Raw genomic sequence first — 12,936 nt, 5'->3', positions numbered from 1 at the left:
AGAGCTCCGGCCACTGCTGAGAGGGGCTCCATCCTTCTCTGGAGGTTAGTGCCCGAGTCCTTCTCTGTGCCAAGTGGGAGCAGGCGGACCCACTGTTGAAGGGGAGCAAATGCTCCCAGCAGTCTTCACACACCCAGAGCACTGACACGCTGCCTGTTAAGCACCCAGACTGTACCGCAGGAGCTGCCGCTAGTGTGCAGGGAGCCGTGAGCCTCTGTAGGCAGACTGGGCAGGTGCACAGGGACCCTGACTGCGTCCTTGTGTCCGCAAGTTCCAGCTGGAACTGGCAGTGTTCATGTGGTCAGGGGAGGGAGTTGATCCCCGGTTCCGAGGGGACACGCCCCCAGTTCCCAGAGTCCTGGGGCTGGCTACCCCAGCTGCCATGTTCGCAGTGTCCACTGAGGTACAGAGCAGTGTGGGCTAGGGCACTGGGGTCACTGTTGCTCTGTTGGGCCTAGTGTGACCTGCGGGGCTCCATCTGCCTTGCTAGGTTGCAGGAATGAACTGGGGTTCCTGGGAGGAAGATAGGTGAGGGCCACGGTCTCCTCACACAGTGTGGACTCAGTCTGTGACTCCCTTCTCAAGATGGTGGCTCACTGCCGTGGCCCTTGCTCTGGGGGTTGGAGGGGAGGACAAGCTGGGGGAGTTCCTGATGGCTGCGTCCCTCTGCGGAGGATTCCCACAGACAGCGCTGCTGGCGCGCTCCTGCTCCCCGTTTCCCTGCAGACTAGGTTTGTTCCTCTGTCCCCTCGCCCTGTGCTGCTGTGCCTGCTTTCAGTGTCCTGTGTCCCACTGTCCTGTCCCTGTGTCCCCTCCTCCTCCCTCCAGAAGCTGCTGCTTTGGTTTTTCTTGGTAGTGGAGGAGGCAGATACTGGGCTTCTTTCTCTACAGTCATCTTGATTCTCCCAAGAATGCTTTACATTTTTGCTAACCCACTACTATTTTTTATTTTTTGACAGGCAGAGTGGACAGTGAGAGAGAGAGACAGAGAGAAAGGTCTTCCTTTGCCATTGGTTCACCCTCCAATGGCCGCCACGGCTGGCGCACTGCGGCTGGCGCACCGCGCTGATCCTATGGCAGGAGCCAGGAGCCAGGTGCTTTTCCTGGTCTCCCATGGGGTGCAGGGCCCAAGCACTTGGGCCATCCTCCACTGCACTCTCGGGCCATAGCAGAGAGCTGGCCTGGAAGACGGGCAACCGGGACAGAATCTGGCGCCCCGACTGGGACTAGAACCCGGTGTGCCAGCGCCGCAAGGCGGAGGATTAGCCTACTGAGCTGCGGTGCTGGCCTAACCAATGTTTTAACCCTTAGAGTAAACACCTGTCCTTTATGTGAGACTTTTGATAAGAGAGTGAATATTCTTGGTTTTTTTGATGTTTTAAAACTCCATTATATGTAGTCATTTCCTCACAAGGGCTAAAGTTTCGAAATGCTAAAATCTAGAATTCTAATGAAGCTATTAAGATTTATGCACTTATCTCACTTATAAATTGTCTATAACTTGTCTTTCTCCTAATTCCTTTTAGTTAAGGACTATGTCTACAATACTGTATACACTAAATGCATTGTAGACATTCCATTTATTGAATTAAACACTGACTAAAAAATGTTTCCAGACCTCATGGAGTCTAAACAAGGACATTTCTCAAGTGTACTGAAAGCTGCAGTAAGCGTCTGCTGTTCTTTTTACAAGCCTTTTTTAGTAAGAAGTGATCAAGCTTCAGAGGAGGGCATCCGTTAAAGACTAGAACCAGGTCTGACACGAGGGAAGAGCTGAGGCCCTGGCGCTCCACCAGGAGGACCACCTCATACATGGAACCAGAGGGCCTGCCCAGCTTCTTTCTTGTAGGAAAACATTACTAACAAAGAAAGGTTTTACACTGGAATGGGAGATAATATATATGATGTGGTCACAGAGAGTCACTGGCTGATGATGAGATAAGCACTCTGCTGTCTGCCCTGAATTGAAATGAAGCGAAACTTACCTTCTGGGTCTTCTGTGAATTATTTCTGCCTAAGATTGAGAATTTACAAGTACGTTAAATTCTTTTATATGTGGCATTGCCTTCTGGAAACTAAACGAAAGTCTCCTAATTTTTTCATTGAAATCTGGAATAGAACAGAGAAAAGCAACTCTGTTTTTTTTTTTTTTTTTTTTTTTTTTTGGACAGAGTGGACAGTGAGAGAGAGAGACAGAGAGAAAGGTCTCCCTTTGCCATTGGTTCACCCTGCAATGGCCGCTGCAGCTGGAGCGCTGCGGCCGGCGCACCGTGCTAATCTGATGGCAGGAGCCAGGTGCTTCTCCTGGTCTCCCATGGGGTGCGGAGCCCAAGTACTCGGGCCATCCTCCACTGCACTCCTTGGCCACAGCAGAGAGCTGGCCTGGAAGAGGGGCAACCGGGACAGAATCCGGCGCCCGACCGGGACTAGAACCCGGTGTGCCGGCGCCGCAAGGCGGAGGATTAGCCTAGTGAGCCGTGGTGCCGGCCTCTGTGTAACTTTTGATAATATATATCCATACATATAAAATACTGAGTTGATGAAGGGAATTGACCTGGAAAATAAGGCTCTACATTACTCTTATATTAATCACTGTTTATCCATGTTTCTAGGAATATATTCTTAAAGGAGTGGTCAATGTAGCCCTTGGCCAGGAAACGGGTTCAGTAAGTATGAAATCACCAGTAATATATGCTTTGCAAAGTTATAAGTATAAGGAAAATACCAAAATGAAGATATAAATGCAGGGGCCAGCACTGTAGCATAGAGGATAAAGCCGCTTCCTGCAGTGCCAGCATCCCATATGGGCGCTGGTTCTAGTCCCGGCTGCTCCTCTTCCAATCCAGCTTTCTGCTGTGGCCTGGGAAGCCAGGAGAAGATGGCCCAAGTCCTTGGGCCTCTGCACCTGCATGGGAGACCAGGAGGAAGATCCTGGCTCCTGGCTTTGGATTGGTCCAGCTGTGGGCGTTGCAGCCAGCTGGGGAGTGAACCAGCGGATGGAAGACCTCTCTCTCTCTTTCTCTCTCTCTCTTCCTCTCCCTCTCCCTCTCCCTCTCCTTCTCTCTCTGTGCAACTTTGCCTCTCAAATAAATAAATAAATATTTTAAAAAAAGAATGTCTACTTAAAAAAGAAATATATATATGTGTATATATATATATATATATATATATGCAGCCAGTAATGCTATTAATAAACTTACAAGTAGACCCTTCTGAGTTTTTTGTTTTGTTTTGTTTTGTTTTTTTGACTGGCAGATTTAGACAGTGAGAGAGAGAGAGACAGAGAGAAAGGTCTTCCTTCCGTTGGTTCACCCCTCAAATGGTTGCTGTGGCCGGCGCGCTGCGCTGATCCGAAGCCAGGAGCCAGGTGCTTCCTTAAGATTTATTTTATTTGTTTGAAAGGAAGAGTTATTTGGGGTAGGGGGCAGTGTAGAGATCTTCCATCCACTGGTTCACTGCCCAAATAGCTGCAATGGCCAGGGCTGGGTCTGGCTGAAGCCAGAAGCTTCAACCTGGTCTCCCACGTGGATGCAGAGGCCAAAGCACTTGGGCCATCCTCCACTGCTTTCTCAGGCACATTAGCAGGAAGCTAGATTGGAAGCAGAGCAGCCAGCACTCAAACAGGCGCCCATATGGGTTGCTGGTGCTGCAGGGGACAGCTTACCCCGTTATGCTACAACATCGGCTCTCTTCTGAAGTTTAATTTCTCCATATCTGCCCAATATAGACTTCATTAAAAAAGAATTCTGTTATTCAGAGGAATTTTTAAAAATGCTTTAATGCTAAAAAATGATGCTTTGTTTAAAAACAATCCTGTTTGTTTTGTTTTTTAAAGATTTATTTATTTATTTGAAAGGCAGAGTTACGTAGAGAGAGGATAGGAAGAGAGAGAGAGAGAGAGAGAGAGGTTCTCCATCCAATGGTTCACTCCCCAATTGGCCACAACAGCTGGAGCTGTGCTGATCTGAAGCCAGGAGCCAGGAGCTTCTTTCGGGTCTCCCATGCAGCTGCAGGGGCCCAAGGACTTGGGCCATCTTCTACTGCTTTCTCAGACCATAGCAGAAAGTTGGATCAGAAGTGGAACAGCTGGGTCTCGAACTGGTGCCCATATGCAATGCTGGCGCTTCAGGTCAGGGCATTAACCCATTGCACCACAGCGTTGGCCCCAGAATCCTGTTTTTAAATGGTGCAAACCAAAGAAAAGTGACTGCCCACCTTCAATCTTACTTGCAGTGACTTTTTTAGACCATGACCATGTCTGACATCTGTAAAGTGGGGCCAATTGTTTCACTAGTGAAGCTTCTATAAGAAGGATACACTGTGTCGGTCCAGCTTTCATCATCTCTAATGTGGCTTATGACGTTTGTTGTGGACTATGAGTAAATATAAATACATCTCCATCCCTAGCTCACTCCACAGTGCCTTGTAGGGAAGATAGGCAATGAATACTTACCAAATAAGCAAGTGAATTTGATAACTATGCCTTGTTCTATCCATAGCTCTATGCCAAGATCAAATATTTGGTAAAAGAGCAATAAATATTTGTCAAATGAATGGATTAGTAAATGAATACATTAATTTAATGAGTTGCTTTTATGATAAAATTTAAAGTTTGTAATTTTAATGGTGTGACCTTGCTTAATTCAATTTCAGGTTTTTCTAGTTGCTTGTGCTAATGAATTAATATTCCTTTGGGCAAGATTTAAAATAAAGATGTATGTTATATCCTAAGAAATGTATTAGAACCATAAAGTATAATACAAATAAAATACTTTCTCCATAGTCCTCTTTATCAGCTATGTTTTGTTTTTCAGAGGGATCATATGAAAATTGCCCAGCAGTTCTTCCAGTTGGTAGGAGGATCAGCTAGTGAATGTGGTATGTTTGAAACCTGTGCTTGCAGGCGTGACTTGTAAGTGGAGTTGGGCACATATTCACAAGTGAAGTTTGGTTCTCTACCTAGGGATATATCTGTTAGGCTCTGAATTAAAAATGGGAGGTCAGAGTAGCTCACAAGTAGGATAAAAGAATTTTTTGAAAAGGAAAAGAATAAATTTACTCTTTAATTAATGACTCTCAAATTTTTGAATCAGTTTTTTATATGGAATGTTATTTTGTATTGATTTTTCAAAAGCTCTTATATATTAATCTTTTGTCAAATTGAAAATATCTTTTTCATTAAGTCATTAGCCTTTATACTTTTCCTCTGATCTATTTTACCATATAAAATCAAATGTTAAAATCAGGAGTAGACATTTTGCTTAGCAGTTAAGATGCCAGTGTGAGGGGCTGGTGCCGTGGCTCACTTGGCTAATCCACTGCCTGTGGCGCCGGCATCCCATATGGGCGCCAGGTTCTAGTCCCGGTTGCTCCTCTTCCAGTCCAGCTCTCTGCTGTGGCCCGGGAGTGCAGTGGAGGATGGCCCAGGTTCTTGGGCCATCCTGGTTTCAGATCGGTGAAACGCGCTGGCTATAGTGGCCATTTGAGGGGTGAACCGATGGAAGGAAGACCTTTCTCTCTGTCTCTCTCTTTCACTGTCTAACTATCTGTCAAATGAAAAAAAAAAAAAAAGATGCCAGTGTGAATGCTTACATCTTACGTCAGGTGCCCAGGTTTGATACCTTTCCACTTCCTGCTAATATAGCCCCTGGGAGTCATTGATGGTGGCTCAAAGCAGCTGGATTCCTGATGCCCACATGGGAGACGTGTGCTGATCTCCTGGCTCTAGCCTCAGCCCAGCCTAGCCCTGGCATTGCCAGCATTTGGGGAGTAACTTGGCATATGGGTGCACTTGATCGCACTCTCTCTCTCTCTCCTTGTGTATCTTTCTGCCTCTCAAAAAGAAATTCTCATAAAATGTTTTTTAATATGAAAATCATGTTTAATTAAGTTTATATTTTCTCTTTTAAAAATTTTTATTTATTTATTTGGAAGGCACAGTTATAGAGAAGCAGCTTCCATCCACTGGTTCACTCCCCAAATGGCCACAGCAACTGGAGCTGGGCCGATCCAAAGCCAGGAGCCAGGAGCTTCCTCTGGGTTTCCCATGCAGGTGCAGGAGCCCAAGGACTTGGGCCGTTTTCTACTGCTTTCCCAGGCCATAGCAGAGAGCTGGATCAGAAGTGGAGCAACCGAGACTTGAACCGGCACCCACATGGGATGACAGCACTGCAGGTGGCAGCTTTACCTGCTACATCACAGCACCGGCCCCTTAAGTTTATATTTTTATGATGATTTCATACATAGTTTCAATCTTAGAAAGTACTTTCTTAACCACCACAGTTATATATTTGCCTGTACCTCTTACTAGTAGCCTTGTGGCTTTCTTCTTCTATTTTATCAGTCAGTATTCAGGGCAAGAAAGCACTGTGCTATGAAAAGGACTGGTAGCCCGTGTGAGCTGTGGGACCACCGGGAGCATTTGCGTGTGGCCATCTTCTGTTCTGATGGACAGTGTTCATGCTGAACAGAGAGATGTCTCACAAACACCGTTTATTGAATAATATTTTCTTTTCCCATTTTATTCATTCCTACAACAAAAATTTATTGAGGTGTTGGGGACACAGCAGGAGGGAAAGCAAACAAAACTCCCCATTCTTGTGGAGTTTACAGCCTTGTGGGGCAGACAGACTGGAGACATAATACATAAATAGATTACATGGTTTCTTACATTGTGATGAGTGCTATGGAGTCCTCTCTTCCTCACACAGGATCAGAATCAGATGGTTCCGTCACAGATTATTTCTCCATTTGATGCTGGAGGTGCTAGATTGTGTTAGACAAGTGATGATGGAGACCAAGCCGTGGTTATTTGAGTGTGCAGATGTTGGATTGGGATGAGAGAATCCAAGCCCTAGAAAATGACCTGGGGCGTACCATAGCAGTGTTCCTGTGGGGCATGTGTTCATCGTGAACCCTGGGAGTTAACCTCAGAGACCATATTGATCATTCTCAAGTGTTGTGACCTCCACTATCCTGAGGCTTTGCCCACTGAAGCAGTCTACAACTCCAGAACCTCAAAAGACATCCTGGAATGCACTCCTATTTCTAAATTTAAAAATAACTGAAATTTCTGCTGAAGAGGACGTTTGGTTTCATGAATGTGTGTGGTTTCTCTCCCCTTTCCATTTCAGACACTATACCAGGGCGGCAGTGCATGGCATCCTGCTTCTTCCTGCTTAAGCAATTTGATGATGTGTTGATTTACCTCAACTCATTTAAGGTCAGTATAGAATCATCTCTGCGGCTTTAAACACCAAACGCTAAATGTACTGTGTTAGAGAAGATAAGATATTCTTAGAAATGGACCTTTTCCTGTGGTGGCATTGACAGCATCAGTTAGTTCCTCAAGGTTATTATGTGGGGACTGACATGGCTGCGACGCCAGTGTCCCATGTGGACTCTGGTTCAAGTCCTGACTGGTCTAGTTCCTATCCAGTTCCCTGCTAAAGCTCCTGGGAAAGCAGTGGGAAATGGACCAAGTGCTTGGGTCCCTGCCACCCACGTGGGAGACCCTGGCTGCAGCCTGGCAAAAAAAAAAAAAAAATATATATATATATATATATTATTGTGCTTAAATAGTATAACTGATAACTTTATATTTTATGTGTTAATGCTCAATGTGACCTCTTCTTGGGATGTTTTTCAGAGTTATTTCTATAATGATGACATCTTTAACTTTAATTATGCACAAGCCAAAGCTGCTACAGGCAATACCAGTGAAGGAGAAGAGGTGGGTCTACGCTGTGAAAGTATTTGAATGAGTCTATAAAAAAAAGCCTTATCTTCTCACAAGAAAAACAGTCAAGGGGAATGGATTATTAAAGATTCTTTTGTTTTTAGATTGCATTAAAAAGTACAAGGTAAAATGTGTCGAGTTTAGAGTCATATTAATGTTTTCCCTTTTTTGATAAATTTTGTAGAAGTATACCATATGTGCAGCTTGGTGGATCTTCAACATCTAAACACACCCATAAGATCAGGACTCAGATCAGGAGACATTGTCCTGTCCCTAGAAACCTCCTCCAGGACCACTGTCCTGACTTTGGACTGCATAGATTGCTTGTCTGAAGTGTTCAGAGTGACAATTTCAACAGTTTGTTGTTAGAGGTCAGATTACTCCACTTGTTATTCAAATTCTATTTATTATCTAATCCCCATTATGATTTCTTCTATGACTTGTGAGTTATTTAAAACTCATTATTCCACATTTCAACTATGTGCATTCCCTTTTCAGGTTATTTGTTTTGATTTCTAACTTAGTGTACTGTGGCCCTAGACTGGGGTCTCCGTGACTCCGTTCCTTTAAGATTGATTGAGACCTGCCTGTCGCCCTGTAGCTTGTGCATCATGTAGGTCATGTGGAGCTGAGAAGAGTGTGCATCCCACAGTTGTTCCCTTCTCGGCGCAGCTCTTCTGCTGTCTTTCCAGCTTTCTGTCCGCGTACAGTGCCGTTACTGAGAGAAGTGCATTACAGTCACCGTCACTGTGTCCTTAACAGCCGTGTGGTACCAGGGCCTCAAAGGCTGCGGGGTCATTGATCTAAGACCAGCTGAAAGTGGACGCCGTGATTGCAGACCACCCTCAGCCTGTCTCTGCTGTCCTTGCAGGTGTTCCTCCTCATCCAGAGTGAGAAGATGAAGAACGACTACGTCTACCTCAGCTGGTTGGCCCGGTGCTGTGAGTCGTGCTTCCGTGTCACGAGAAGAATCCTTCTTCTCCGTTGCATGACTTGTTTGGAAATGACTTTTAGCGTTTGCTAATCTTATTTGATATTTGTTCTGTAGAATCAGTGACCACTGGCGTTAGGGGCTTTAAGGCTGCCCAGGAAAGGTTGCCGTGTCAGTTTACCTTACAGCCTTGGCTCAGCACTCACTGGAAGGATTCCTTGTTCTTGCTTTAGCCCCTTCAAGTTGCTAGAGTCTCAGTTTGTGAGATGATATTATTAACATTAATTTTATCTTTTCAGCATACTTTAGGCCTGAAAAGTTATAAAATGTCAAAAAAATAAGTTTTTGTGTATTATATAACCTATAATCCCTGTCTCTCTCTCAGGTACTCACTATCTTCTTTTTCCTCTTTTTACTAAGCTTTTTTGTTTGAAAGATGGAGAGACAGATCTTCCATCCACAAATGTCCTCAATAGCTGGGGAACTAGGCCAGGCTGTAGCCAGGGACCCAAATCTCTATCCAGGTCTCTCACATGGGTGACAACGACCCAAGTACTTGAACTATCACCATTGCCTGGCAGGGTGTGCATTAGCAAGAAGCTAAATCAAGCACCAGCGCTGTGGCCCAGTGGGTTAAAACCCCAGCCTGCAGTGGCGGCATCCCATGTGGGCACTGGTTCTAGTTTGAACTGCTCCTCTTCCAATCTGCTCTCTGCTCTGCCTGGGAAAGAAATGGAAGATGGTCCACAACCTTGGGCCCCTGTACTCGTGTCAGAGACCCAGAAGCTCCTGGATCCTGGCTTTGGATCGGCTCAGCTCTGGCTTTTGCAGCCATCTGGGGAGTGAACCGGCAGATGGAAGAAGACTGACCATCTCTGTCTATGTCTTCACTTCTGTCTGTAACTCTGTCTTTCAAATAAATTTAAAAAATGACTTTTTTAAAAAAAAGCTAAATCAAAAGCAGAGGCAGGACTAGAACCCGAGGACTCCTATATACAGGATGCAGGCATCCCAGGTAGCTTCCTACCTGCTGTGCCAAACTCCCACCCCTGCTGGATTTCAGATGTTCGTGACGTTTTTGTACTTGCAGGAGGATTTTCACACTCAGATATTCTAAGTAAGGCTGAAATTGTGAGTGGGGTTGGACTGCATGAGTGATGGGCATCCTCTTTTAGCAGACAAGGCAAGTGGGGCCTGCTGGGAGCAGCTCAGTCTAAAAGACCTAAGCATGGGAGTCTCAACTGAGGGATTTTGAGTAAGGTCGAGTTCTGATAGGGAGTCAGTACGATGCGAACATTGCAGACTTGCCATCTGAGAGGTTTTCTACTATTATTATTTTTTTTTTTTTTTTTTTTTTTTTTTTTTTTTTGACAGGCAGAGTATACAGTGAGAGAGAGAGACAGAGAGAGAAAGGTCTTCCTTTTGCCGTTGGTTCACCCTCCAATGGCCGCCGCTGCAGCCGGCGCACCGCGCTGATCCGATGGCAGGAGCCAGGATCCAGGTGCTTTTTCCTGGTCTCCCATGGGGTGCAGGGCCCAAGCACCTGGGCCATCCTCCACTGCACTCCCTGGCCATAGCAGAGAGCTGGCCTGGAAGAGGGGCAACCGGGACAGAATCCGGCGCCCCAACCGGGACTAGAACCCGGTGTGCCGGCGCCGCAAGGTGGAGGATTAGCCTATTGAGCCACGGCGCCGGCCTGGTTTTCTACTATTATTTGTATATTTGGAATATGGAACCAAAAAGAACCAAATCTGTAGGATAAAAAGATACAGAAGTTGCTTCCTGGCGCTGGCCTTATGATATAGTGGGTAAAACCACTGCCTACTGTACCAGCATCCCATATGGGTACTGGTTTGTGTCCTGTCTGCTCCATTTCCCATCCAGCTCCCTGCTAATGGCCTGGGAAAAGCAGCAGAAGATGGTCCATGTGTTTGGGCCCCTGCTACCCACGAGGGAGACCAGATAAAGCTCCTGGCTCCTGGCTTTGGCCTGGCCCAGTCGAGGTCCTTGCAGCCATCTGGGGAGTGAACCAATGGATGGAAGATCTCTGTGTGTGTGTCTCTCCCTCACTCTCTGTAATTCTGACTTTCAAATAAATAAATAAATCTTGGGGCTGGCCTTGTGGCATAGCTCTGCCATTCAAATAAATAATAAAATAAATCTTTTTAAAAATAATAAATAAATCTTTAAAAAGTTGTTTTGTACATTTAAAAATCATGCATCACTGTTTCCTTTTGTAGATATCATGAATAAAAAGCCAAGACTAGCCTGGGAACTTTATCTCAAGATGGAAACCTCTAGCGAGTCCTTTAGTATCTTACAACTCATTGCTAATGACTGCTACAAGGTGAGTCTGAGTAAGACAAAAGGAACATTTCAGAAGACAAGTATCACACAGCTGCACTGGTGAACTGTTACAGAAACTGTTCTAGAAACCAAAAAGCCAGTGGTGGGAAGTTTGGCTTGTATTAGAAATGCCATCCTTTTTATGAATGAAGTGAGCTTGGAGATAGGCAGTATTTCAGTTTTATGTATAGATGAAATAATGATTGAAAGAATAGGTTTTAGATTTCCAATAGTAATGAATCTTCTTTTTAAAAAGATTTATTTATGTATTTGAAAGGCAGAGTTACAATGGGGTGGAGAGAGATGGAAATAAGTTTTCCGTCCACTGGTTCATTCCCCAGAGGGCCACAACAGCCAGAGCTGGGCCGATCTGAAGCCAGGAGCCTCCTCCAGGTCTCCCGTGTGTGCAGTGGACCATCCTCCACTGTTTCCCCAAGTGCATTAGCAGGGAAGCTGGTTTGGAAGTGGAGCAGCCGGGACTCGAGCTGGCACCCATATAGGATGCTGGCACCGCAGACAGCAGCTTTATCCACTAAGCCACAGTGCCAGTCCCCAAAGGTTATAAACCCTAAGGTAGCATATAGGTAGACATTTATCCAGTAGTTATGATCAACATTTAAGTAGGAATTGAAGCCCTGAAATGCAGCAAAACTGGTCAGGAAGCAAAGGGAGAAGAGCTGCCTTCCAAATCTCGAGGACTACTCAAGTGCAAGTGGTAGACAGGGGAGAGAAGCAGACAAGAGAATGCAAACAGTCAGCTGTGGTAGAGAACTGGTTTGTGTGAGAGACTGGGTGGCTGGCTGGATGTGTATGATGTGTGTGTATTAGTGTAGGGAATTGGAAAGGCAGGAATGAGGCAGAAATTTGGGGCCTTATCCTTTAGATTAAAAGTATCTGTAAACATTAGCCCTATATTGTATAATTTTCTATGTTTTTAAAGATTGATTTATCTATTTGAAAGGCAGAGTTACAGAGAGGAAGAGGCAGAGAGAGAGAGAGAGAGAGAGGTCTTCTATCTGCTGGTTCACTCCCCCCCAAATGGCCACAATGGCTGAAGCTGCGCCAACTGGGAACCAAGAGCCAGGAACCTCTTCTGGGTCTCCCATGTAGGTACAGGGGCCCAAGGACTTGGGCCGTCTTCTACTACTTTCCCAGGCCATAACAGAGAGCTGGATTGGAAGTGGAGTAAGGGCCAGTGCTGTGGCATAGTGGGTAAAGCCACTGTTTGCAGTGTGGTTCAAGTCCCGGCTGCTCCACTTCCCATCCAGCTCTCTGCTATGGCCTGGGAAAGCAGTAGAAGATGGCCCAAGTCCTTGGATCCCTGCACCTGTGTGAGAGACCTGGAAGAAGCTCCTGGCTCCTGGCTTCGGATCGGCACAGCTCCAGCTGTTGCAGCCATTTGGGGAGTGAACCAGCGGATGAAAGACCTGTCTCTCTCTCTCTCTGCCTCTCCTTCTCTCTGTGTAACTCTTTCAAATAAATAAACTTTAAAAAAAAAAAAAAAAAAAGGAAGAAAAATTGGAGCAGCCAGGGCTCGAACCAACATTCAATGGGATGCTGCCACTGCAGTTGGCGGCCTTACCCACTATGCCGCAGCACCAGCCCCAGTAATTTTCTGTTTTTGAAATACCTCTTCCTTGAGGGAGAGCTGACACACGTAGTGACCAACCAGTGTGAGTGGAGGGAGGGGCGTGTGTGGTGCGCTGGCCTGGCCACTCTGGAGCTGTGAAGAGCATGGGCATGTGAGAGACTTCGATGGACATGGCTCCCAGTGAGCCAGCAGGCAAACCCGAGTATCTGTAAGGCATCTGGGCCATGCTGCAGGGGCCGCCCAGGGCTGGCAGAGGCACCCCGCTGAGCAGCAGAGCCCTTGAAACTCCAAGGTCAGGGCAATGGGGGTCCGGAAGCCCTCTTCCCATGC

The 12,936-nt window shown here is 46.0% G+C and overlaps 1 protein-coding gene across 11 annotated transcripts in view; it reads left to right on the top strand.

Annotated features, from left to right (window-relative positions):
* Positions 1 to 12,936, top strand: part of IFT56 (intraflagellar transport 56) — an 83,641-nt gene that overhangs the window by 59,995 nt on the left and 10,710 nt on the right. For 4 of the 11 annotated variants that reach the window (XM_089329686.1, XM_089329683.1, XM_089329682.1 and 1 more), the window contains exons 11-16: positions 2,613 to 2,666; positions 4,797 to 4,878; positions 7,134 to 7,222; positions 7,649 to 7,732; positions 8,610 to 8,679; positions 10,910 to 11,016. In XM_089329686.1, coding sequence (XP_089185812.1) covers positions 2,613 to 2,666; positions 4,797 to 4,878; positions 7,134 to 7,222; positions 7,649 to 7,732; positions 8,610 to 8,679; positions 10,910 to 11,016 — 486 coding nt within the window. The remainder of the gene's footprint in view (positions 1 to 2,612; positions 2,667 to 4,796; positions 4,879 to 7,133; positions 7,223 to 7,648; positions 7,733 to 8,609; positions 8,680 to 10,909; positions 11,017 to 12,936) is intronic. The other 7 variants (XM_008249290.5, XM_008249289.5, XM_070071435.2 and 4 more) reach the window with 3 other exon arrangements.

This window comes from Oryctolagus cuniculus, chromosome 3 (assembly GCF_051225735.1).
Source record: "Oryctolagus cuniculus isolate XC-2025 breed Fujian yellow rabbit chromosome 3, ASM5122573v1, whole genome shotgun sequence".
Taxonomy (NCBI): Eukaryota; Metazoa; Chordata; class Mammalia; order Lagomorpha; family Leporidae; genus Oryctolagus; species Oryctolagus cuniculus.
Note: the sequence above shows the minus strand (reverse complement) of the source record. Positions and strands in the feature narration are given on the sequence as shown.